The sequence below is a fragment of the Staurois parvus genome, unplaced genomic scaffold (genome assembly GCF_062004578.1).
Source record: "Staurois parvus isolate SC_StPar_1 unplaced genomic scaffold, SC_StPar_1.0 ptg001766l, whole genome shotgun sequence".
NCBI lineage: Eukaryota > Metazoa > Chordata > Amphibia > Anura > Ranidae > Staurois > Staurois parvus.
This window is the reverse complement of record NW_028319562.1, coordinates 571,856-599,228: the sequence shown is the minus strand read 5'-3', so window position 1 is coordinate 599,228 and position 27,373 is coordinate 571,856. Positions and strand designations below refer to the sequence as shown.

General features: G+C 43.4%; 2 protein-coding genes across 3 annotated transcripts in view; both read right to left on the bottom strand.

Moving 5' to 3' along the window:
- The window catches only part of LOC149434359 (fatty acyl-CoA hydrolase precursor, medium chain-like), a 30,189-nt gene extending 26,343 nt beyond the window's left edge, over positions 1-3,846 (bottom strand). The window contains exon 1 of the mRNA XM_089663784.1: positions 3,722-3,846. Coding sequence (XP_089519910.1) covers positions 3,722-3,773 — 52 coding nt within the window. The 5' untranslated portion in view covers positions 3,774-3,846. The remainder of the gene's footprint in view (positions 1-3,721) is intronic.
- A 3,658-nt stretch (positions 3,847-7,504) lies between these two features.
- Positions 7,505-27,373, bottom strand: part of LOC149434358 (fatty acyl-CoA hydrolase precursor, medium chain-like) — a 32,823-nt gene continuing 12,954 nt past the window's right edge. For both annotated transcript variants that reach the window (XM_089663781.1, XM_089663782.1), the window contains 7 exons: positions 26,763-26,858; positions 22,496-22,636; positions 17,680-17,757; positions 14,125-14,272; positions 12,273-12,422; positions 9,543-9,615; positions 7,505-9,085 (listed from right to left, as the gene is read on the bottom strand). In XM_089663781.1, coding sequence (XP_089519907.1) covers positions 8,911-9,085; positions 9,543-9,615; positions 12,273-12,422; positions 14,125-14,272; positions 17,680-17,757; positions 22,496-22,636; positions 26,763-26,858 — 861 coding nt within the window. In that variant the 3' untranslated portion in view covers positions 7,505-8,910. The remainder of the gene's footprint in view (positions 9,086-9,542; positions 9,616-12,272; positions 12,423-14,124; positions 14,273-17,679; positions 17,758-22,495; positions 22,637-26,762; positions 26,859-27,373) is intronic.

Sequence of the window (27,373 nt, the reverse complement as noted above, 5' to 3'; positions counted from 1 at the left end):
CAAGGACACAAGGACCCCATGATCCCCTGTTGTCCGGGGGCCCCATGAGTTGTCAGTCCGCCCCTGACTGGGGGTCTCCAAACTTTCTAAACAAAGGGCGGTTTTACTGTCCCTCAGACTTTAGAAGGGCTGGACTGTGGCCAGTGGAAGTAGAAACTTCCCCAGTGTCTTTGGCAGTAGAAAGTGTCTCAGGCTTGGTGGTCAGTTGGAATAAAAAAAAATTACATAATGCCTGTGGTCTGTAGGAGGATTGGTGCCCCATCATTGGTGTTGGTGGGGGGATCAATGCCCCATCATTGGTGTCATTGGGAGGAATACTGCTCTATCATTAGTGTCAGTGTGAAGGAATCATACCCCATCATTGGTGTCAGTGGAAGGAAACATACCCCATCATTGGTGTCAGTGGAAGGAAACATACCCCATCATTGGTGTCAGTGGAAGGAATACTGCCCTATCATTAGTGTCAGTGCAAGGAAACATACCCCATCATTGGTTTCAGTGGGAAAAATGCTGCCCTATCATTGATTTCGGTAGGAAGACTAATGCCCCAATCGTTGATGTCATTGGGAGGAATAGTGCCCTCTCCTAGATTGTAAGCTCTTGTACCAAATTATATTGTAAATGTAATGTCTGCCTTCATTTTGTAAAGCATTGCGCAAACTGTTGGTGCTATATAAATCTGTTATATTAATAATAAAAATAATTTGTGTCAGTGGAAGGAATGGTGTCCCATCCTTGATTTCAGTGGGAGGAATAGTGCTCCATTGTTCAGTGAAAAGAAAAATGCCCCATCATTGGTGTCAGTGGAAGTAATGGTGCCCCATCCTTGGTGTCCATGGGAGGAATGGTTCCTCATTGTTGGTGTCAGTAGGAGGAATAGTGCATCATCATGGTATCAGTGGAAGGAATGGTGCCCCATCCTTGGTGTCCATAGGAGGAATGGTATCTCATTGTTGATGTCAGTGGGAGGAATAGTGCCTTCTATCAGTGGGAAGAACAATGCCCCAAGCATAGAAAAGGGCCATATTCGGCCCAGGGGCCGCAGTTTGGAGACCCCTAGTATAGACCTTGTTGACATCTAAAGTATATTTCATGAAGTAATTGCTACATGAATCTTCTGCCCTTAAGATGGCCACAACCAGAAACACTAGGGGGTGTTTTTCAACATGTAAATTAAAGCATGGAGACATGGGGGAGTTTGAATATTAAAAATTCATTAAACAGCGTTTCTGGTTTGTGGTTCTCAGATGCAGCGAAGTTTTGCTTTAAGAACAAGTACATGTCTGCATATTCTTTGATCGACTCAGTTGGAGATATACAGTATGCGTCTTAGTAGTCCCTTCCTCTTTGGCTTCTCTAGGGATTCATGCCCTCTTTTCTATAGTTACCCAGGATGTTGTGTTCTTATAAAAACATAGGGGGAAAATATTTTGTAATTTTTTTTCATAAATCATTTTACAGTAACATTCTAAAATATTTTTGTTACAGAACTCCGGGCGGCGCAGTGATGTAGTGGTTAGCACTTCTGCCTGGTAGCGCCATAGACAACAGTTCAAATTCCTTTAACACTACCTGCATGGAGTTTGCTCGTTCTGCTTGTGTGAGTTTCCTCCCACATTCCAAAGATTGTCTGGTAGATTAGTTGACTTCTGGCTGAATTGGCCCCAGTATGTGTATGTTTGAATGTATGAGTTGGGGACCTGACATGGGGGCTCCTCAAAGTGTTGCTGGGGCACTAAAGTTTGAAGAAAATGGAATTGTTCGTTGGCTGTAGCTGAACTAAGTTGCTCTGAATCAGTTTTGGATCAGAAGTTTCTGGAGCTGAGGGTTTGCTGGGATTCTGGAGCTAGATACAACTGCTGGAGGCACTCTGGAGCTGGGGGGCATAGAGCACTGCCATCCCTGGTAGACATCGTATAAATCACTGCAGACAACGTGGAAGCTGGTAACCCTGGTGTCCAACTTGTGGCCCTTGGGCCCCAGCAGTCTGTCGTGGGAACATTGATTAGGGTAATAGGATTGATCTATATTGGCCCCATATACCATGTTCCCAGTTTCAGCTTCTGCAGCCATTCCCAGCCACAAATGTATCCTGTCCATACTCTCTGACTCTTATTTTTTCTATAAGGTCTGAAGTTTCTGACAGTCCTCTCCAGCATTACATGAATTGAATATTATGGGCCACCCTTTGATGGTGTCAGAGGCTACATTTAAGGGCCCCCTTTAGGGCCAGTTCACACCACAAAAATGCACTTCTCATCCGTACTGCATGTGTGTTTTGAACGTGTTTTTGAGGCTTCGGGTTTTTTTGTTAAAACAGAAAGCCAACTCTTTTATTGTACACAAACAACATGTTTTACACAGAGGGCGGGGAAAGACAACCAGGGACAGGAAACACATCATCAGCCCACCCTATCAGTGGGAAGGGCTACAGTATAGGCAGGAAACACCTCATCACCCCTCCCCATCCAACCAAGACACAGTACAATGGGATGCAGCCATGCGGCAAAGGACATTGACCAACCCCCACACCAATACACAAACAGTACATCCCATAATAGTTGGCTGGACAGGAAGACACAGCACAATGGGGGGTAGCACATGGCAAACAGACAATGGACAGCCATGTGGTCTAGACAAAGGAACACACACTATACACAAGACTCAGACATTCACATACACACCCTGTAACCCTTAACAGGCACAGGGTGCCTTAAACATAATGGGAATTTGGGAAGATGATACAGAGGTCCCCCCCACCCCCAAAAGTCACTCCCGTCACAGCATGCCCTTACTGGGCATTTTGGATTCATTCCAGCCCATTTTTTTGTGCATTTTACCACGTTCCCGCATGGAAGAAAACTATATTTTAAATATATTTCAAAAATATTATTCCCAAATATATTGACATATATTTGAATTACTACAAATATATATATATACCTTAGATTGTACGCCCCTTTAGGGTTAGGGACTGATGTGAATGTACAATATATATGTAAAGTGCTGCGTAAATCGACAGTGCTATATAACTGTATGTTGAAATGTGTTTTTTATATATTACGAAATATATGAAAAATATTTTTACAAATACATTTTCAAATATACTGTATGTCTTTTAAAATACATTTCATCTACATTTTTGGAATGCATTTACAAATATATGTAAAAGTATATGTTAAAATTACTTTTTTATATGTAAAAAAAACTTTTTTTATATGTTAAAAAAAATCTGAAGGATATATTTAAAAATATATATATTTTTAAAAATATTTTTCATATATTTTGTAATATATAAAAAACACATTTCAACATACAGTGTGTGTGTAGGTATAAATATATATATATATATATATATATATATATATATATATTGAATAAGGCCAATTGTAGTATTTCAAATATATGTCAATACATTTGGGAAGAATATTTTAAAATATATTTAAAATATATTTTTCTTCCATGTGGGCCAGTACAGTCCAATGCAGGAAAAATGCAGCATGTTCCACTGTTTTTTTTTCTTGAACACATTGGAACTGACTGGTGGTAACTTTGCCATTATAAACCATATAACCTGCTTTCCATGCGTTTTTGATGCAGAATAAAATGCACTGGTCTGCATGTGGTGTGAACTGGCCGTCAGTTTCTAAGTTGACAACCCCTGTACATCACTAGAAGACAAAGACAACCGCTAAAATAAGAATACATATCCAGATCTCACCGATCCTGAGAAGGACAAGCAAGGACAGGCAGAGGAGAGCGCAGAACTTCATCCTCCCTCTTCTACCCACAGGATTCCTTTTTGATTGCCCGGGTGGGTCCGTGGTTCTGATATTTGAAGTGAGATTATCACATTGTTGAATATTTCTGAGTGTTGCTATTGGCTGCACGATAACATAGACACGCCCCTCTGCCGAAATAAACTTCACAACCTGACCAGCTCAATGAGTCTAAAGTTCCTGACCCATATTGATAAGAATGCCAAGCTCTGTGGAGCAAAGTTATTAACCGCTTAAGTCCTGGGTGTTGTTTTCAAACAGAGTCTGGAATGAGCTGCTCCTGCGGGCCCCTGCTGGCGTCTAGCACTGGAACTGCCCGCTGTCACCCTGGGTTCAGTGTGAGCAGGGTTTGGAAAACTTCAACAAAGTTTCGATGCTGAACCCAAACCCCACTGAAATCAATGGGAGCAAAGTCTGGCCAACAAAAAAATATGCCCATTTCTTGGGTTTATAGGTAAAATTCCAATGGGGGGGAAGGGGGAGGAGAAGGGCGTTGTCCTGGGGAACGTGTTAGAAAAGATTTTTTTAAATTCCATTTGGCTGGGAGCAGTGATTTGTTTATTTAACCACTGACTTTAACAAAGGAAACATTGTTTTAAATTGCCAGCAAATGACATTTCCCTTCTGACTTCTATTTTAAAAACTAGAAAAGCTACAATTTCTGGGGAAATTATGTGAAGTGTTCTTGCCTGCCGCAGTAGTCTACAACTGGAGTGGGCGGAGTAACTGGCTTAGCCTTGGACATGTTTAGTGGCAGCAGGGATAGCTGAACGTTTTGATATAAGATTTGTGTAGGTGGGCTTGAAAATGAGGGAGTGATGGCAGTTTAGAAATCATGTCCTGATTTTTCAGCTCACACTCTAGCTTTTGTCAGCTCCCACTCTAGTTTTGAACATTCCGCCATTCATTCCTATGGGACCAATTTCACTACAAAAATGCCGATATTCCGTGAACCATTCGGCGAAACCTTCCACAAAGTAATAGCACACCAATCGGGAACAATCCGCACGTTTCGGTATATTACTGTCTATGTAGTGTAAAAACTGTGGGAGGAGTTAGGGTGGTAAATTTGGCTCTAATAATAAGAATATATATGTGAGATAACAGGAAGTGGTCTTGCCATGGAAGAACACTTAAAAAGGAACATTTGGGGGACCTTTGTGCTTTTTTTTTTCTTTTTTTTTTGAAGAAGCTGTAATTTTCCAGGAATTTAAACTGTATAATTTTCTTTGTAAATGTCACTTTTTCTGTAGCTCATCTTGAACCAAGAATGAAAAAATGTGTAGAGTCCCCCCATAAAGCATATTAGACCCTTTGAGCCTGATGTGGATTTTAGGGGAATCCTTATACAGGAAAAAAAGTGAAAATCCTCTAAAAATCCATACCAGAGCGTTAAAAAGCGGGCACCCTGGCTGGCCAGGAAGGAAGTGGGGGGAGCACACATGCAACCCCTCCCCCTCGAACCATACCACGCCACATCTATTCAACATGTGGGGCAGGGGGGGGGCCTTACCATGGGGCAACCCTCTGACAAAGTACCTTATCCCCATGTTGATGAAGTCAAGGGCCTCTTCCCACAACGCTTGCCTGGTGGCTGTGGAGGCCTGCAGTCAGGGAGCTTATCAAATCTGGAAACCCCTTTTAAATATAAGGGGACCCCCCATAAATGAGTAAGTGGTAGATAGTACCACCAATCATTTACAAAAAAAATATAATCAAGGAAGACACCTAACCATTCAGGAAATCCTTTATTAAAAAATGTAAGTCCCTCATTGTATATCCATCATCAATCACGATGCCCACCGGCCATTAAAATTATTAACCTGATGGACCCAATGTATACGACTTATCCCGACAGTATTGCTCACCAAATGACAGCTCCCTGGGCTGTCCTCAGCTGTTGTATATAACGGAAGGGATGGGGTGTCAGGAAGATCAAGTGCATGGCCGTGCCCGAAGATCTGCGAGTGCCCATGGAACAGTCTGTGGACCAATACACCATGGAGCAGTCTGTGGACCAATACATCATGGAGCAGTCTGTGGACCAATACATCATGGAGCAGTCTGTGGACCAATACATCATGGAGCAGTCTGTGGACCAATACATCATGGAGCAGTCTGTGGACCAATACATCATGGAGCAGTCTGTGGACCAATACACCATGGAGCCGCTTGTGGACCACTACACCATGGAGCAGTCTGTGGACCAATACATCATGGAGCAGTCTGTGGACCAATACACCATGGAGCCGCTTGTGGACCAATACATCATGGAGCCGTCTGTGGACCAATACACCATGGAGCCGTCTGTGGACCACTACACCATGGAGCCGTCTGTGGACCACTACACCATGGAGCCATCTGTGAACCACTACACCATGGAGCCGTCTGTGGACCACTACACCATGGAGCCGTCTGTGGACCACTACATCATGGAGCCGTCTGTGGACCACTACATCATGGAGCCGTCTGTGGACCAATACATCATGGAGCCGTCTGTGGACCAATACATCATGGAGCCGTTTGTGGACCAATACACCATGGAGCAGTCTGTGGACCAATACATCATGGAGCAGTCTGTGGACCAATCAGGGGTGGACTGACAACTCATGGGGCCCCCGGGCAATAGGGGATCATGGGGCCCCTGTCCTTGCCCAAACTCAAAAAAGCCTATGAAAAAGGTACCAGGGGCATCTCATGGGGCCCCCTACTGACCCCGGGCCCTAGGGCACTGCCCGAGTTTCCAAATGGTCAGTCCACCCCTGGGTGCCATTATTACATTACCAAGTAATTGTCAGTCAAAGAATTACAGTACTGAAATCTGAAACATGGCTAAGCAGGAAGGGGGTGAAACATGTCGGTACTGAGCGGGTTAAATAAAAATTTTGATTTTTAGGAATCATCACTCCTCCTGGGTGTCTAATCAAGTTTTGTTGCCATAAAAAGTGCAACAGGATGAATGAGAACACCCCAAGGTGCGTGGGGACAGACCCAGAAATGAAATCCCCAGCAAGTCACCCAGACCTCCAGACTCCACTCATAATTGAAATATCACTTTTGTGGCATTGGCTAAGTTATTAAAGACACAAGCTGTGACCTTCCATGTAAATATTACCGTTTTATCATTTTTAAGACTATGCCCCTAAAGAAAGTCCCAAAAGCTTGTATGTTTAATAAACTCAACCTTGGCCAATAAAGGGGATCACTGTAATCAGACCTCCAGCCTTCCCTTCACTTTAATTGCTTAATCTGATTCCACTGCATACTGTGAGCTTCACTTAATGTGCATTAAAAGCTGCATCAAGTCAGACATAGCGCTTCTCATTTCCTGGCTGGAGGACATCCAGCATCATCTAACTCTTTCCTCCTTATCCTGACTGCCCCTGGCCCGCCGCTTTCATTTATTGGATTTCAGTTCTTTCAATCATGAAGGCTCAGCATCACACATGGGTGTTACCTAGGGCAACCTGTATGCAGATACATCCTGCCTAGAAATGCCCACTCCTTTACACCCACCCATCATGGCATTTTAATATTTGCATAACTCCTCCCAAGAGTCAGCCCACTGCTTGCTTCAGGACTGAGGGCTCTTGGGGGTGGGGGGGGGGGCTACTGAGGTAGAGTGCTGTGATGTTTTCAGAAAGCTATGAACAGTACCTTGCTGGCCTCTCCCACCAGCCATAATCTGCCTGCATTGCATAGAAAAGCACTGGGTCTAAAATAAGTTATGTAATAAAAGTGAAAAAGCTTTATTAGGAATGTGTCATCAGCAAATTGATGAGGGGAGGGCAAGGCAAAATATGAACAGATTCAACTTTTCAGTTATCTCCAAACTTCATGTATTAAACAAAGGAAGGTGGTAGAAAAGAGAAATGGAGAGAATGAGGAGAAGAAGGAAAAGAGAAAGACTAAGAGATTGATGGAGGGAGAGGAGGCCAGCAGAGATGGAGAAAGAAAGAACTATCACTGTGTGTGATTGGATATGTAAAGTCAAAGTTGAGTTCCTTCATCTTGGGGAGTCCTTTGAGAAATGGAGAGGGAAGAAGAGAATGAAATGCACAAATCAAGAACGGATGGAGGTCTGCAGCTCGGTGTGAGAAATGGAGATGCAGAGGAAGAGAACGGAAGGGACATGGAGAATGGACAGATGAGGAGTCTACAGCTCGGTGTGAGAAATGGAGATATAGAGGGAGAGAACGGAAGGGACATGGAGAATGGACAGATGAGGAGTCTACAGCTCGGTGTGAGAAATGGAGATATAGAGGGAGAGAACGGAAGGGACATGGAGAATGGACAGAGGAGAGGTCTACAGCTCTATGCGAGAGATGGAAATACAGAGGGAGAGAATGGAAGGGGCACTGAGAATGGCCAGAGGAGAGGTCTACAGCTCGGTGTGATAAATGGAGATACAGAGGGAGAGAACAGAAGGGACATGGAGAATGGACAGAGGAGAGGTCTACAGCTCGGTGGGAGAGATGGAAATACAGAGGGAGAGAATGGAAGGGACATGGAGAATGGACAGAGGAGAGGTCTACAGCTCGGTGGGAGAGATGGAAATACAGAGGGAGAGAATGGAAGGGACATGGAGAATGGACAGAGGAGAGGTCTACAGCTCGGTGGGAGAGATGGAAATACAGAGGGAGAGAATGGAAGGGACATGGAGAATGGACAGAGGAGAGGTCTACAGCTCGGTGGGAGAGATGGAAATACAGAGGGAGAGAATGGAAGGGACATGGAGAATGGACAGAGGAGAGGTCTACAGCTCGGTGGGAGAGATGGAAATACAGAGGGAGAGAATGGAAGGGACATGGAGAATGGACAGAGGAGAGGTCTACAGCTCGGTGGGAGAGATGGAAATACAGAGGGAGAGAATGGAAGGGACATGGAGAATGGACAGAGGAGAGATGTACAGTTCAGTGCGAGAGATGGAAATACAGAGGAAGAGAACGGAAGGAACATGGAGAATGGACAGAGGAGAGGTCTACAGCTCGGTGTGAGAAATGGTGATACAGAGGGAGATAATGGAAGGGACACGGAGAATGGACAGAGGCGAGGTCTACAGCTCGGTGTGAGAGATGGAAGTACAGAGGGAGAGAATGGAAGAGACATGGAGAATGGACAGAGGAGAGGTCTACAGCTCGGTGTGCTCTTCTTCTTCCTCCAATGTCCTGGAAAGGATCTTGCTCCAGAATTTGAACTTGTCCTCCTTTAGCCGAGCGGATGCTTTCTGCTTCAAGTTAATTTCCAAATATTGTTCCTTTGTGTCATACAGGGGCCACTCAACCAGACCCGGTCCATTGGGATCACTAACAGGCATAAAATAATTTACCTTTTAGTACAGATCATTATATTAAAGGCATTTATTTCTCACAATCTGTCTGACTCTTAGGGAACTATTGAATAAAAAATCAATGTGTGAATTTGGCAAAAACAAATGTCCTTTAGGCTATTTCCTCTTCTGAAGGAATGCTCTCTTATTATGGGCAGTAGATGGACTTAAGGAGTATAGGAAATACATGCGTCTTTGTAACAAGAAATACAATGTAACAATTCTAGAGAGAATCAGCAGATAAATGTAACTATTGGTTATGTTTTCGCCAATAGAGCCCTTACTATGAAAACACTCGAACTGTAGATCATTAATGTCCTACAAAGTTCTGAGAGCAGACCTGTGTTGGATCTGCCACCTCATTCTCCTCCTACTCAGGCACTACCAACCAATAACAATGATTCTATGAAGAAAGGACCACAAAGTATTCTTACCCATTCCGTGCAAAGTTGGCCCAGTATCTCATGATGGTCCTGGAGAGGGCCTTCTCTTCATCCGTTGCATCACCTTGATGGGAAAACAAGTCAGGGATACTAATGATTGGAAACACTTCAAATTTAGAGATTTGAAGACTTTTTATACCTCAAAGGAAAAAAAGACAATGTGCAAAGTGGAGTACGCCATATGATGCAGATCAGACTGGGATGACTGATGGCAGATATGGAATTTGATATCATACCTAAGGGTATGGAACCTTTGAAACAAAGATTTCCTACTTTTTTTTGCCCCAACAACTAAGCTCTTCTAACCTACACTCTCTACTTCTCAGCTGAATACCTTCTTAGTCCTGACACCAAGTCCAGCCACATGCCACCAAAATGTTCCTCTCCAACTGGCTGGGTCTCTTCCCACTGCCTATGGGTGTGCAGTAGAACTTCATAGTCTTCTATGGACACATCTTCTGTATTCCAAGTGATGCCCAGACAATGGAAAAAAAAGGCCTTACTTTCTGGAGGTGAAAATCATGGCAGGACACGGCTAGAATTTCTGCCACATCTAGGTAAGTATGCAGCTCAAAATGGGGAAGGGTGCTTTAAATGAGCCCAAGGGGGGAAGGGGAGGGCAAAATCAAGTTTCCTCACTCATTAATAGTCTATAAGATTCATTAACTGGTGTTGAGAATATTACAAATGTAGACAATTATTTTGTAAGTTATAGAGTGGAAAAAAGCAAAACAAAAAACAGGACTTAAAATGCACTCATTTGTCAAAGTAGATTGATCACCAGTGAACATTTTTTTATTTATTTAACTAATTAATTTAACTTAATTAATTTAGTTATCTGTTTATTTTATTTAGTGTTTTATTTTTTATTTAGTTATCTGTTTATTTTATTTAGTGATTTATTTTATTTATGTTTATTTATTTATGTAATTTAGCTATCTGTTTATCTATTTATTTTTATTTAGTAATCTGTTTCTTTGTTTGTTTATATATTTATCTTAGTAATCTGTTCATTTATTTATTTTATTTAGTGATTTGTTTTATTTAGTTATCTGTTTATTTATGTATCTAATGAATTTAGTTAATCTGTTTATTTATTTATTTTATTTAGTGATTTGGTTTATTTAGTTAGCTGTTTGTTTGTTTGTTTATTTATTTAATTTAGGAATCTGTTTATTTATTTTATTTAGTGATTTATTTAGTTATCTGTTTATTTATAGTTATCTGTTTATTTATTTATCTGATTGATTTAGTTATCTGTTGTTTATTTATTTAATGTTGTAATTTGTTTGTTTTTTATTTATTTAAGTTCTCTAACAATTTATTTATTTATCTGTCTGATTTATTGTTTATTTATCTATTTAATTTCTGTTTGTGTTAATTATATATTTTTGTATTTATTTAAGGTATTTATATACATTTGTGTACATTTGTAATAATCTGACTCTCCACTCTTGAATTGATAATAATGCAATCTTAGCTTTCAGGAATTACTTATTTTTTATTATTCGCTAGTATTCTCTCCCTGCCAGAACAGGCCTGTGAGCTCAGTGTCAGGCTGTGCTGTTTACAGACACTCAAATACACTGTCAGGATAAAAAGGTAGATTGGGGATTAAATGAAAGAAAACAAGGGGATTTTCTTAATTGGAGGTTTACCTCCCTCCAGCAGCCCAGACAGAGTGTAAAGTGGTTGTAAACCTCAGACATGAAATATAAACAAAACACATCCCTCTTTAGTTTGTAGATGTCTCAATCCAGAGCACTATGTGTCATTTCTGTCTGCTGCCTCATTCCCGTGCTATCTGCATGGGTCACTTCTGACAAGTTTTCTTGACACCAAGTGAAAAAATGGTGAGAGGGAGGGAGCTCCAGCACACAGCTTGTGATTGAGAACCTCAGGTCTGTTCCTGTGTGCTGTGTGAAGGAGTGTGTTTCCCTTCCCTCCAATCGGCTCTCACTGGGCTCTGCAGAACATAACTTCAGATCCATGCTGACAGGTCTGACTCATCACACTGCCCACCCCTCCCCCCCACCCACATCCAGGGCTGTGGATATGGGGGCACCACTAGTCCTCCTGTACGGGGTCCAGGCCAGCAGGGGGGCCCAGGCAGCTAGGTGAATTTGATGTGGGCAGGGAGGGTGATCAGCATGGAGGGGAGGGGGGGGGTGCAATTCCTGGAACTGATCCCCTGTATGGCTCTTTCTGCAGCAGCTGAAAGCGGGCTTCTTCTCTTCTCCCTCCAGATGGCTTTCAGCTGCTGCAGAGAAAACCATACAGGGGATCGATTCCAGAAATTGTCCCCCGCCACGCCCATCATCCTCCTTGTTAACCATATGTTTCCCCCTGCTGCTCAGGCCCCTCTATGTGCCCCCACCCCTGCAGTGCTGCCAGCTGCTCCCCTCTACTTCCCACCCGCAGCTGCAAACACACAATATGAACGTTCAGGATGGAGAGTGGGGGACAGGTCCGGTAACAATGTCACATTTACCAACCTCTTCCTTTCATGAATGGACACAATGAGTGATTGGTACCAATCACTCACCGTGTTCATTCATAACTGAAGCATAGTAAACTGTGGGGTTTTTTTTTTAGTGGGTCCTGTCAGGCTGGCTGTATGGGGTCCCATGTGGTTTCTAACAGCAGCCCTGCCCACATCTGAGCCAAACCAATCCCACCATCAATCATCCCCTCCATGACGGCATTGTGAGCTGTGCTTACCGGCATAGAGCACACCGTCCCTCAGGAAGGGACCTCCAAACACGTAGACAATCTCATCCACGTGATCCGCCTTCACAAAGTCCGGCCGGACGCCATCAAACAAGGACGGGCGGTGCTGGTATTCATAGAAATAGACAGGAAGGCCGGAGTCTGTCCAATAAGAAATGGAGAGTCAGGACAACTTCACAAAGACGTCAACCAGCCTAAAGTGGACCTGTCATCAGATATAAAGGCAACATGCCGAGTGATGTGTCACTGTAACCCTTCCAGGTGTTTATTCCCTCTCACACAGATCACAGGACTCCCCCTGACAACGCTTTCATCTGCTTTTCTCTCTGGAAGGACGGCACCATCTTTATTCAGGCTTCATCCAGGGTCACCAGCTACTTCCTGGACTGAGATGCCGGCTCAGAGAGACATATTGATGTAAATCCTGGTGCCTGTGCAGTTCTCAACTCAGGGGCGGACTGACAACTCATGGGGCCCCTGGGCAATAGGGGATTATGGGGCCCCTGTGTCCTTGCCCAAACTCAAAAAAGCCTATGAAAAAGGTACCAGGGGCATCTCATGGGGCCCCCTACTGGCCCCAGGGCAGTGACCGAGTTTCCAAATGGTCAGTCCGCCCCTGTTTCAACTGTGTTCACAAAAGTCTGACACAGATCAGACACTTGTGAGTTCATACTGTTGCAGTTCCTTGGTGATCAGACTGCAACAATGTAACTTTGTAGCACAAGGCGAAGGTCTGCTGTTGCTGTCTGATCTCTGGGGGAGGAGGAAACGAAGGAAATGCTTCCTCCTGTCTGCAGCAGACTGATTACTGAGGGAGGGGAGACTGAGGAAATGCTTCCTCCTGTCTGCAGCAGACTGATTACTGAGGGAGGGGAGACTGAGGAAATTCTTCCTCCTGTCTGCAGCAGACTGATTACTGAGGGAGGGGAGACTGAGGAAATGCTTCTTCCTGCCTGCAAAAGACTGATTGCTGAGGGAGGGGAGACTAAGGAAATGCTTCCTTCTGCCTGCAAAAGACTGATTGCTGAGGGAGGAAAGACTGAGGAAATGCTACCTCTAACACTTCCAGTTCCCAGCTTCTCTTCTCATTATTATCACTCTGCTTGGGTGGGTCTAGCTTTGGCTCAGATCACACAGTCTGTCATGGCTCATGCAGTCCTAAACACACCCAGAAACCCCTCTGTTGCTCACTGTCCTTTAGGCCAGGGGTGTCCAAACTATGGTCCTCCAGGTGTTGAGGAACTGCAAGTCCCATGAGGCCTTGCAAGACTCTGGTATCCACAGACAAGACACCTAGAGGCAGAGGCATGATGGGACTTGTAGTACTTCACCAGCTGGAGGGCCATAGTTTGGACACCCCTGCTTTAGGCTATTGCAGACAGGAATGGGATTTGGAATGTCAGCCTTCCTGTCAGACTGGGAAACCAAAAATACAAATTTGCTGTGTGAATGCCCCAGCATGTTGATTTCTTGTAATCATCAGCTCCATCTAGTGGCCATAGTGCAGCATTTTCCTGAAGTACCTCAATCAGAAAAAAATATTACTTTATGGCCACTAGATGGAGCTGAAGATTATAAAAAAGACATATATTAGATACAATATGTGATATATATATATATATATATATATAGGCCTTAAAATCTAGAGACAAGTAGCTATTTATGTGGTTTATAAGTGAAGTTTGTGTTTGGAGGGGGTCACACGGTGTCTTTATTTAGTGATCCATGGGGAAGTGTCTTGGCTGGCCGTGTGTCTTCCAATCCTGTGATCAGCTCCAGAATACAAAGATGCAAGAAGAGTCATTTGCACCAATTTGCCCCCCCCCCCTCTTCCCAGGCTTACCGCGGTGATAGTTGGCGACTCTACGTGTGGGAGTAATGAACAGAACGTCTCCACAGATATCGAGAAAACGGTCACGGAATGCAAACGGATCGCTGACATCAGAGAGGTATTCATCCAGGACAGAAGGGAGCACTCTGGAGCTCAATCCCTACAAATGATAGATGTCATGTGTCACATGACTGTCATATGCCTTTAAGTGTTCTTTGTCTTTTGTCTCTGCTCCTCCCCTTCCTTTGGTTTAGGTCAGGGGTCTGCAACCTTTAAGACATAAAGAGCCACTTGGACCCGTTTCCGAAGGGAAAAAAAAAGACTGGGAGCCGCAAAACCATTGCAACATTTAAAACAAATCCGACACTGCATATATTGTTTCTTACCTTAATGCAGTGGTGGGCAACCTTTTTTTTCAACTGAGCCCAATCTCGCCAAAACCACGATTGAAATTTATTTTGAGAGCCACATTTTTAAAACTGAAAATACATCCCCCATATAGTAATTCATCCCCCATAGTAATTCATCCCCCATAGTAATTCATCCCCCATATAGTAATTCATCCCCCATAGTAATTCATCCCCCATATAGTAATTCATCCCCCATATAGTAATTCATCCCCCATAGTAATTCATCCCCCATATAGTAATTCATCCCCCATAGTAATTCATCCCCCATATAGTAATTCATCCCCCCTATAGTAATTCATCCCCCATATAGTAATTCATCCCCCATAGTAATTCATCCCCCATATAGTGATTCATCCCCCATATAGTAATTCATCCCCCATATAGTAATTCATCCCCCATAGTAATTAATCCCCCATATAGTAATTCATCCCCCATATAGTAATTCATCCCCCATAGTAATTCATCCCCCATATAGTAATTCATCCCCCATATAGTAATTCATCCCCCATAGTAATTCATCCCCCATATAGTAATTCATCCCCCATAGTAATTCATCCCCCATATAGTAATTCATCCCCCCTATAGTAATTAATCCCCCATATAGTAATTCATCCCCCATAGTAATTAATCCCCCATATAGTAATTCATCCCCCATAGTAATTCATCCCCCATATAGTAATTCATCCCCCATATAGTAATTCATCCCCCATATAGTAAATCATCCCCCATAGTAATTCATCCCCCCTATAGTAATTCATCCCCCCTATAGTAATTCATTCCCCATATTGTGTCAATTCACTTACCTTTGCTCCGCGCGTTCCTCTCGCCGTGTTCCCGCGCCGTTCCGGTCTTCAGGGCGGACTGTGAGAGGAGAGGAGTTCGTCACGCTGCCCCGCCTACATCCTGGCTGCCCCGCCTACATCCTGACAGCCAATGTTTGCCACGCTCCGCGGGCCGGATTAAAAGGTCAGCCGGGCCGTAGTTTGCCCATTGCTGGGCTAGCTGCAGAGTCCTGACTTTTGGGGCGGCCGCCCGAGAGGAGGGAGGGGAGCGGGCGCCCGGCACACAGAAGAGCCGCATTGAAGTGTGTAAAGAGGCCGCATGTGGCTCGCGAGCCGCGGCTGCCTGTCACCTGGTGGGCAGTGTGCTCCGGAGCCGCAGCAAAGGTGAAAAAGAGCCGCATGCGGCTCTGGAGCCGCAGGTTGCCGACACCCGGTTTAGGTCATGCTGTATAGATAGCCCCACCCCTTTTATTCATTTTCCCAATAATGCACCTCAGCTTCAAGCCTCATGTCTTATGAGTAGATCACATTATGATCTTTTGACCTATCTGATGTTCATTGTTGTAAGATCCTCTCAGTTTATGGAATAAACTTCACAAGATCTACAAGGTGTCGTCTGGATCGAGTCACTGCCTGTGTTATTCAACTAAGATTGGAGTTATCGCTATCTCATCACAACTGTAAGTTACAGAGATCACACTTTCAATGTTTAGATTGGACACACAGAACAATAGAAATATTTTATAGTCATAGTAGTGATGTCATAGACGGAGGTCCCATATCAATAGAATCCGCCCCAATTCCTTGTAGGAGGATGTCCAGCATCACTAGCCCCTCCTCCCTCCCTCAAGATATAAGAGGCAATAGAGATAAGATAGAATATAAAAAATACATTTCAGAGGGGTAGTAAGATCAGGATATATAATATACATATCTAGAGGAAGATTATTGTAAAGGAATTGGAAAATCTACACCAACAATGGGACCCTATTTCTTCCACTGACACCAACAATGGGGCACTATTTCTTCCACTGACACCAACAATAGGACACTATTTCTTACACTGGCACCAATAGGGCACTATTTCTTCCACTGACACCAACAATGAGGCACTATTTCTTCCACTGACACCAACAATGAGGCACTATTTCTTCCACTGACACCAACAATGAGGCACTATTTCTTCCACTGACACCAACAATGGGACACTATTTCTTCCACTGACACCAATAGGGCACTATTTCTTCCACTGACACCAACAATGAGGCACTATTTCTTCCACTGGCACCAACAATGAGGCACTATTTCTTCCACTGACACCAACAATGAGGCACTATTTCTTCCACTGACACCAACAATGAAGCACTATTTCTTCCACTGACACCAACAATGAGGCACTATTTCTTCCACTGACACCAACAATAGGACACTATTTCTTCCACTGACAATAATGATAGAAAGCTATTCCTCCTCCCACTGGCCACCAAGCCTGAGGCAATTTTTATTTCCACTGATGCTGGGCCAGGAACATTGCCTACCACACAGGCCACAAATCGGCCCCCCTAAAGTCTGAAGGACAGCAACCTGGCCCTTTATTTAAAACATTTGGGGACCCCAAACCTAGGTGACCTGAGAGGAAGTTTGCCCTCCCCCCATCTTGCCTGCAGTCTTCTGGGACACATCACAGGTCCCAGGAGGCTGCAGGACCATTCACAGGGCACGGCGTGGCTCGCACATGTGCAGTGGGGAGCCGGCTGTGAAACTGCAAGAAGTCACAGCTGGCTTCCCACAGTTAACATGCCGGCATCGGGCACCCCAAGAACCGGCCCGGGTAAGCACATCACTGGATCCCTGGACAGGATTATCTGTTTATTAAAAGTCAGAAGATACAGGATTTGAATGACTAATTTTTGGAAACCTTGTTTAACAGCAGCTCCGGCGTGGTCTGCTTAGCACAGTGGCGGGTGGGATGGAGTGGGCACTGCTTGCATTCCCATATTTACATTTGTATATAATAAATTAGCATAGACCCGTATTATAACACATATCAAAGAAACATGTGATGTACATACATAGTAGATGTCATGTATTGTTAATACTGTCATAATTGTCCACCCAGTACGAAACTGAATAGTTGCATATAAAACTACAATATATGTGTCAAATAAATACATTCTATTAAGAAACAAATAAATAAATGTAAAAAAAAAGAAATGCATTAAAAATACATAAAATGAAATGAAAAAAAAAATTAAGAAACAAATTAAAAATAAATAAAATAAATAGACTGGAAATAGAAACGAAATAAAATTTTGAAAAGTTATAGAATCAGAGTTTTATGTTTCCAAAAGTCTATGAACTTCGTCACAACTCACCAGCACGGGAAGTTTCTGGAGCGCCCGCTGTACCAACTCCCTGTTCATTCCTTCCGTTATTTCTGTCAGATTGAATATCTGCCACAAAAACAAACACATAAAAAGTCGCACTCATATCACGTGACAATAACCCTCTCTATGAAGAACCTGGGGGTGGGGGGGGGCTTTTCTCTGGAATAAACTGGTATACACTTTTGGGGTGGATTGAATACAAAAAAAAAAAAAATGGAGCAGTTTGTCCTGGAAAACAGCCTGTAGATTTATTCTGTGTGAAAAGGGGGTGAAATTGAATGTTATTAGGTTGACTAGCTCTCCAGGTCGAATGTTTTTTTTAATCCAGAATCTGGGAAATACGGCACAATGGCCACTAGACAGACCATACACTGGAGTGTGAATGAGGAGGGGGGGGAGTTCCTTTTCAGAACATTCAGGTGTTGAAGCCCAGATTTTTTTTTTTTCAAATGGAGAGGATGAGGGTCAGAGCCTCTGTCAGTGTTTTATTGTTCAGGAGGACACATCCAAGATTTCAGCACTTTATTGTTCAAAGCAGTACGTAATTGTTTGCGCTTCTTCAGAAAAGAGCTGAAGGAGTGCAAAACAAAATGGTGAAGGAGTTTAAGGGGCTTGATGGTTCACAGTAAGATCACATAAAACCTCCAATGCGTTTTGGGGCCAAAACATCCCCCCTTCATCAGGGCTACAAATCAATATCACAGGGGCGACAAAGAGGTGGTAAAAACAAGTCATCCCCTCCCCCCCCAACTGCCTACCTACAAAATGCCATGGCAGCCGCTCACAGGGGTGGCAAAGAGGTGGTAATAACAAGTCACCCCCCCAACTGCCTACCAACAAAATGCCATGGCAGCTGCTCACAGGGGTGGCAAAGAGATGGTAAAAACAAGTCGTCCCCGTCTCCCCCCCAACTGTCTACCTACAAAATGCCATGGCAGCCGCTCACAGGGGTGGCAAAGAGGTGGTAAAGACAAGTCATCCCCGTCTCCCCCCCAACTGCCTACCTACAAAATGCCATGGCAGCCGCTCACAGGGGTGGCAAAGAGGTGGTAAAAACAAGTCGTCCCCTTCTCCCCCCAACTGCCTACCTACAAAATGCCATGGCAGCCGCTCACGGGGTGGCAAAGAGGTGGTAAAAACAAGTCGTCCCCTTCTCCCCCCCAACTGCCTACCTACAAAATGCCATGGCAGCCGCTCACAGGGGTGGCAAAGAGGTGGTAAAAACAAGTCGTCCCCTTCTCCCCCCCAACTGCCTACCTACAAAATGCCATGGCAGCCGCTCACAGGGGTGGCAAAAAGGTGGTAAAAACAAGTCGTCCCCTTCTCCCCCCCAACTGCCTACCTACAAAATGCCATGGCAGCCGCTCACAGGGGTGGCAAAGAGGTGGTAAAAACAAGTCGTCCCCTTCTCCCCCCCAAACTGCCTACCTACAAAATGCCATGGCAGCTGCTCAGGTCAATACACATTATTGCAAACACAATGCAGTGCAGCAAGCTGTCACATTTGGCAGGTGGTGCTGCATACCATACGCAGCTAATAAAATCAACAGGACTGCGGCTGTAACTGTGTGATAACTGCTTGGCATGCGGTTACAGCATGGTATTGCAATGCAGTATCCCCCTTGGATCTAAAAAGAAAAAAAAATACTTGTAGAGGTGGCAGTATTGCCATTAAACCACCTCCTGAAAAGTGCCTGGAGTTTGTATATTCTCCCTGTGCCTGCGTGGGTTTCCTCCGGTTTCCTCCCACACTCCAAAGACATGCTGGTAGGTTAATTGGCTCCTGTCAAAATTGTCCCTAGTATGTGTATGTATGAATGTGAGTTAGGGACCTTAGATTGTACACCCCTTGAGGGTTAGGGACTGATGTGAATGTACAATATATATGTAAAGTGCTGCGTAAATTGATGGCGATATATAAGTACCTGAAATAAATAAAAATGGAGCACTTTTCAGGGGGGTAAACTCTGTCACCAATGTGAATGAGACCCAAAAGAATACATATTGGAAGATCAATTGTAGCTGAAAGAGTGTTGCAAACATCACTGTGAATGCGATAAGAAGAAGACTTCTGTCATTATCAGGACTGAATGATAAATTGTGATGAAGCCCAACAGATACATATTTATAGAACTGCGGAATGGTAAACAGTGCCAGCAAATTCCACGTCCCTAAACCAAACACATACTGTGCATACATGTCAGCCGTGCCCTTCCTATGTATACATTCCTGGAGGCCCGCTAATAGTAATGGATCTCTTTGTTTTCATTATTCAGTCCTAAAGCAGTATTCAACCCCAAACCATAACAGAAATATAGTGCAGCTTTCTAATAATTAGATGTGACGGCTGCATTAGTTTTCTTTTCACCCCCCCTTCATGTTGAGGGCATGTGACAAGCTATGGTTCAGGAGGAGGGGGCTCCCTTTCCTGGCCTGGTGGCTGAATGCTTGGGTAAGGGTATGGTATGGATTTCGGGGAGGCCCCCACACCGTTTTTAAAAATTATCTTTACTGACAGACTCATTTATTTACATTCTGTTGTCAGCTGGGAATCCACCCAGTCATTGGTTGTTAGGATGCTGGCAGGTGCCTCCCCGGCTGACAGCAGAGATGAGTCACTGGTTGTTAGGATGCTGGCGGGTGCCTCCCCGACTGACAGCAGAGATGAGTCACTGGTTGTTAGGATGCTGTCAGGTGCTGGATCCTTGACAGCCAATATCCCTGACTGACAGCAGAGCAGAGTCACTGGTTGTTAGGATGCTGGCGGGTGCCGGGTCTTTAGCAACCAATATCCCTGGCTGAAAGCAGAGATGAGTCACTTGTTAGGATGCTGGCTCCTTAATAACCAATATCCCCAGTTGACAGCAGAGCTGAGTCACTGGTTGTTAGGATGCTGGTGGGTACCGGCTCCTTAACAACCAATATCCCCGGCTAACAGCAGAGATGAGTCAAAATTCAGTATCAAAAAGGCATCAAAAATAATATATAACCGCACTGAAAATCGGATCAAATCTCAGCCGTGTTAGTAAGAACCTATCCCAAAGGTCCATTCACACGGCGGTTAGAACGCAGTGTTCAGATGTGCATTCTGCATGTATCTGTATGCAACACCATACAAATTAATATGGCCATTCAGAGCTGTTCATCTGCAGTCACTGCTTGTTAGGGTGCTGGCGGGTGCCAACTTCTTAACAACTAATATCCCCAGCTGACAGCAGAGATGGGTCACTGGTTGTTAGGATGCTGGCGGGTGCCACCTTCTTAACAACTGATATCCCCAGCTGACAGCAAAGATAGGTGACTGGTTGTTAGGATGCTGGCGAGTGCCAGCTTCTTAGCAACCAATATCCCTGGCTGAAAGCAGAGATGAGTCACTTGTTAGGATGCTGGCTCCTTAACAACCAATATCCCCTGCTGACAGCAGAGCTGAGTCAATGGTTGTTAGGATGCTGGTGGGTACTAGCTACTTAACAACCAATATCCCCGGCTAACAGCAGAGATGAGTCAAAATTCAGTAGTATCAAAAAAGCATCCTATCCTTACATTTGTCATTTTTATAATGTCTATATTTATACTTTTTCTGTAGCCCTGATGAAGAGGGTGGGTTGGCCTATGGAACGTGTCGGCTGTTATGCGATCTGTGGTCTATTAAGGCTCCATTTACACTTGTGCGACTCCACAGTCGTGTGAGTTCCTTTGCGATTATGATGCAACTTTGGTTGGGTGTGACTTGGATGATACTTTAGTTGTTGGCTCTGGCTTTGACTGTTGCACAAATGTCACATTAATAACATGCGACATTCATGCAACCTTTTTTACATTGCAGGCTATAGCACTCAAGTCGCATGAAAGTGGCATCAAAGTAGTGCAGGAACCTTTTTAAGTTGCATAGATTTGAACAGCTTCCATTGAAATACATGGGCTACGACTTGTATTGCAACTTTAAGTGTCCCATGACAAGTCGCACAAGTGTGAATGGAGCTTTGGATTTTTTCACTCATTGGTTTGGTGCTCCTCCGGTCTGTCTGTGAACAGGAAATAATTGGAAATCTATCCAATGGGGACATTTTCAGTGGAGTGGGGGAAGAGCAGAACATTTAACATTGATTTCCCCCCCCCTTTTCTCTTTATGGATGTCACAGGGACAGAAAGTGAGAGGAAATCTCCCCAAAAAATCACAGACAGAAATATAATCCTGCTAAAAATGTGTCTAGAGTTAGGGAAACCGTGAAATCCAGAAATGCAATACATACATGGGAGCAGCTTTAACAGCAAAGGGTTTGTATTTCTTTTCACACAGTCCTGAGATTTACACAGCTCTGCTACACAGCGCAGGACAGGAAATCTTTTTTCTCTACTGAAATTTAGTAACACCTACAGGTCCCCCCCTAGTCTGTGATTGGACAGTGAAAGGAGAAGCAGCAGACTGAAAAACTCATCCCTCTGTCACTCTGCTTTCTCCTCCTATTAGCATGCTCCTTGTTAGCACATGCACAACTGATTGGCTCCTTGTGCTTCTTCTCCATCTTTCAGTATGTGCTCTGCTGTACAGGGACTACAAGAGGTGGACACCAGGTTAAATCCAGGTCCAAATAAAATGTTGTTAATAATGTAATAATAAATACAGAGCTGTGTTGATTTGTATCATTTATATCTGTCCAGAATTCAGCTTTCAAAAATACATTAAAACACACAATTCTTGTCTTGTGGAAGCCACTGTTACATTTTTCTCACTTTCTCTAGGACCTTGTGAATGACAGATCTGGGTGATGATTGGTGGGGGATGGGATATGGATGACATTACCTGGGGCAGCATCCATCCAAATTCATGGTTACAGACGCCCAGGAGGAGCGGGACTCGGTTGCTCTCCTTGTTGGCCAGGATCTCCTCCACCGGTTTGGGAAGGAAGACGCCGTCCACACAGATCGGCAATGGCAAGAATCCCTGAAGAAAGAGAAAGACGTGATGGATACTGTGCAGATTCACAACTTCAATAACACCCAACTATTGATAACATTGCTACAATTCCTTAATCTCTGATGAAGAGGGTGGAGAGTCACTGAAACGCGTTGGTTTATTCTTTTTGGATGTCATTATCTCAGTGTGATACTTCACTTCTAGGTTCACTCATCCCTCTCACCACCCAAGGTGACCATGGAAGTCCTTCAATGTGTAGAACCCACCAACCCAACATTCAGATCCTCTATATTTACACCGTGCCATACTATTGGATGATAGCAAGACTATAGAATACAGAAACCTCAGGGATCCAGCAGCGCCCATCAACTTCTCCAAGCAAGCTTTGTCGCCTGTTACTGCCTGAGATTTTGGAAATCTTGATTTTGCTGTGAAATTGGCGGTTTTGTATTTGCCACACTTTGGGAAAAATTGTCTTTTTATTTCACATGGTGGCAGTGCACAGCGAGACCAACAAGAACGACACACAAGCAGCTGAAGATACCGACAATAAATGCCATCACTCCTGCGCATGCCTGGGAGTTCATTCATCAAATTTTGTACACCGGGTTTGCGCGTGGGCAGCTCAGTATACAAGGCATACATGCCCACTTTAAGCAAGGACACTTCCCGTCGCTTTTAAACAAGGGCTGTGAGACATTTTCACCACCATTGTTACCCCCTTCTCCCAAAATCACTTTATTAGGTGGCATAATGGGGTTCCATGTCCCCATTACACCTTCTCAGAGTGCAATCTATTGGTTTTGTTTGCATTCCAGGTCATTGGTAAAGAAATTCATTGATGGCATGCTTTCTATCAATGGACTGCTATAGCATTGTATCAATGGACTTCCATAGCATTGTATCAATGGACTTCTATAGCATTGTATCATCGGACTTCTATAGCATTGTATCAATGGACTTCTATAGCATTGTATCATCGGACTTCTATAGCATTGTATCATTGGACTTCTATAGCATTGTATCATCGGACTTCTATAGCATTGTATCATTGGACTTCTATAGCATTGTATCATCGGACTTCTATAGTATTGTATCATTGGACTTCTATAGCATTGTATCATCGGACTTCTATAGCATTGTATCATTGGACTTCTATAGAATTTTATCAATGGACTATTATAGCATTGTATCATTGGACTTCTATAGCATTGTATCAATGCACTTCTATAGCATTGTATCAATGGACTTCTATAGAATTGTATCAATGGACTTCTATAGCATTGTATCAATGGACTTCTATAGCATTGTATCATCGGACTTCTATAGCATTGTATCATTGGACTTCTATAGCATTGTATCATCGGACTGCTATAGCATTGTATCATTGGACTTCTATAGCATTGTATCATCGGACTTCTATAGCATTGTATCATTGGACTTCTATAGAATTTTATCAATGGACTATTATAGCATTGTATCATTGGACTTCTATAGCATTGTATCAATGCACTTCTATAGCATTGTATCAATGGACTTCTATAGCATTGTATCAATGGACTTCTATAGCATAGTATCATTGGACTTCTATGTCATTATATCAATGCAGTTCTATAGCATTGTATCTTTGGAACTCTATAGAATTGTACCAATGGACCTCTATAGCATTGTATCAAAGGACTTCTATGTCATTGTATCATTGGACTTCTATAGTATTGTATCCATGGACTTCTATAGCATTGTATCATCAGACTTCTATAGCATTGTATCATTGGACATCTATAGCATTGTATCATTGGACTTCTATAGCATTGTATCATTGGACTTCTATAGCATTGTATCAATGGGCTTCTATAGAATTGTATCACTGGACTTCTATAGCATTGTATCAATGGACTTCTATAGCATTGTATCATTGGACTTCTATAGCATTGTATCAATGGACTTCTATAGCATTGTATCCATGGATCTCTATAGCATTGTATCATTGGACTTTTATAGCATTGTATCAATGGACCTCTATAGCATTGTATCAATGGACCTCTATAGCATTGTATCATTGGGCTTCTATAGCATTGTATCAATGGACTTCTATAGCAAAGGAACATTGGACTTTTATAGCATTGTATCAATGGACCTCTATAGCATTGTATCAATGGACCTCTATAGCATTGTATCATTGGGCTTCTATAGCATTGTATCAATGGACTTCTATAGCATAGTATCATTGGACTTTTATAGCATTGTATCATTGGACATCTATAGCATTGTATCATTGGACTTCTATAGCATTGTATCATTGGACTTCTATAGCATTGTATCAATGGGCTTCTATAGAATTGTATCACTGGACTTCTATAGCATTGTATCAATGGACTTCTATAGCATTGTATCATTGGACTTCTATAGCATTGTATCAATGGACTTCTATAGCATTGTATCCATGGATCTCTATAGCATTGTATCATTGGACTTTTATAGCATTGTATCAATGGACCTCTATAGCATTGTATCAATGGACGTCTATAGCATTGTATCATTGGGCTTCTATAGGATTGTATCAATTGACTCCTATAGGATTGTATCAATTGACTTCTATAGCATTGAACTAAATTGTAAAGAAAACCCACTGATTACAATAGGACAGGGGTCTGCAACCTTTAAGACATAAAGAGCCACTTGGACCCGTTTCCGAGAGGGAAAAAAGACTGGGAGCCGCAAAACCATTGCAACATTTAAAACAAATCCGACACTGCATATATTGCAAAAAGCGCTCTGGTCATGAAGGGGGTTTAAGGGCCCAGTAAGCAAAGGGTTAATCAGGGCCACAGTGTATCGTCATGATCACAATCATAGCCTTAGGTCAGTGGTGGGCAACCTTTTTTTTCAACTGAGCCAAATCTCGCCAAAACCACGATTGAAATATATTTTGAGAGCCACATTTTTAAAACTGAAAATACATCCCCCATATAGTAATTCATCCTCCATAGTAATTCATCCCCCATATAGTAATTCATCCCCCATATAGTAATTCATCCCCCATAGTAATTCATCCCCCATATAGTAATTCATCCCCCATATAGTAATTCATCCCTCATAGTAATTCATCCCCCATATAGTAATTCATCCCCCATAGAGTAATTCATCCCCCATAGTAATTCATCCCCCATATAGTAATTCATCCCCCCTATAGTAATTCATCCCCCATATTAAGTCCCCAAGTCCCCCCTGTGTCAATTCACTTACCTTTGCTCCGCGCGTTCCTCTCGCCGTGTTCCCGCGCCGTTCCGGTGTAGCATGAAAATCTGTCTCCTATGAGGATCTGTCCCCCTCGACGTATCTGCGCATGTGCCAGTTTCAGGCATTAGCAGCCGATCGGCGATCTCCGGCACATGCGCAGATACGTCGAGGGGGACAGATCCTCATAGGAGACAGATTTTCATGCTACACCGGTCTTCAGGGCGGACTGTGAGAGGAGCCTAGCCAGCGGGAGCCTAGCTCCGCGGGCCGGATTAAAAGGGCCGTAGTTTGCCCATTGCTGCCCTATTGCCTGTCACCTGGTGGGCAGTGTGCTCCGGAGCCGCAGCCAAGGTGAAAAAGAGCCGCATGCGGCTCTGGAGCCGCGGGTTGCCGACACCCGCAATAGGAGAAGGTGAAATGGGGATGTTGTTACCCAATGTTTGGACTTTGTTGACAACATTTAGTTAAACATAAGTAATAAAAGTAAATAAAACTAATACAATTGTACGCGTAGCGTTTGGCTTCTCTCTGGTGTTTTTTTTTCATTGTTTCAATTTTTTTCAGACAATACGAGTCCAAATAATACTTTGACATCAGGAACAATCATAAATACTGATCCCCCAAAGATTTGGTAAAATTATTTTTTTCTCCCTTTTTTTCAGTTTTGTAGCTGTATTTTGTTATCTTTTAAGAGACTTTTTTCATTTATTTAATATATTGTTCTATGATTTATAAAAAAAAATCAGAAAAATACACACAACAAAGGAAAGGGGGAAAAATACATTTGTGTGTTGTCTTTACCAGGAGTCCTAGTGTTTATAAAACTCAAAAGCAACTGAGAAAAACAATGTTGAAATAAAATGGGGCTCAAGATATGCAATGCAGCCCTGATCCTGCCTTGAACATGACGCACCAGTTTTAAAGTGGCAGACAAGATCTCCTCCTCTGACTTCAGCTTGAGGCACTCCACCACTGAGGACACGTCACAGCCAGAGAGTCCCGACACCACCTGAAGGAGGGACACACAAACCCGGATCAGGGATCTCATCACTACAATCTTTGTTTAAAAAAAAAATCTGAGTTGAAGAACTGAGATCAAAACTGTCATGTGAACCTGTCATGTGTGCAAGATTTATTTATTTATTTATTTATTTATCGAGTTTATATAGCGCCAAAGGGTTTGCTCAGCGCTGTACAATAGAGGGGGGACAATACATGAAACAGAACAGTAACATCAAACAGCACACGAGGGGTTAGAGGGCCCTACTCTTTCGAGCTAATAATGATACAGAAATCACTGTTAATTAATACATCTCTGACATGTGCCATGGTACTGTACAGCAAACACCTAGCCATTCCCGTCAGACTCTGCACAAGGGGAGCTTACACTCTAATGTCCCCCCACATTCACACACTATTATTATACATTTATATAGCTCTGACCAGGGGCGGACTGACAACTCATGGGGCCCCCGGGCAATAGGGGATCATGGGGCCCCTGTGCCCTTGCCCAAACTCAAAAAA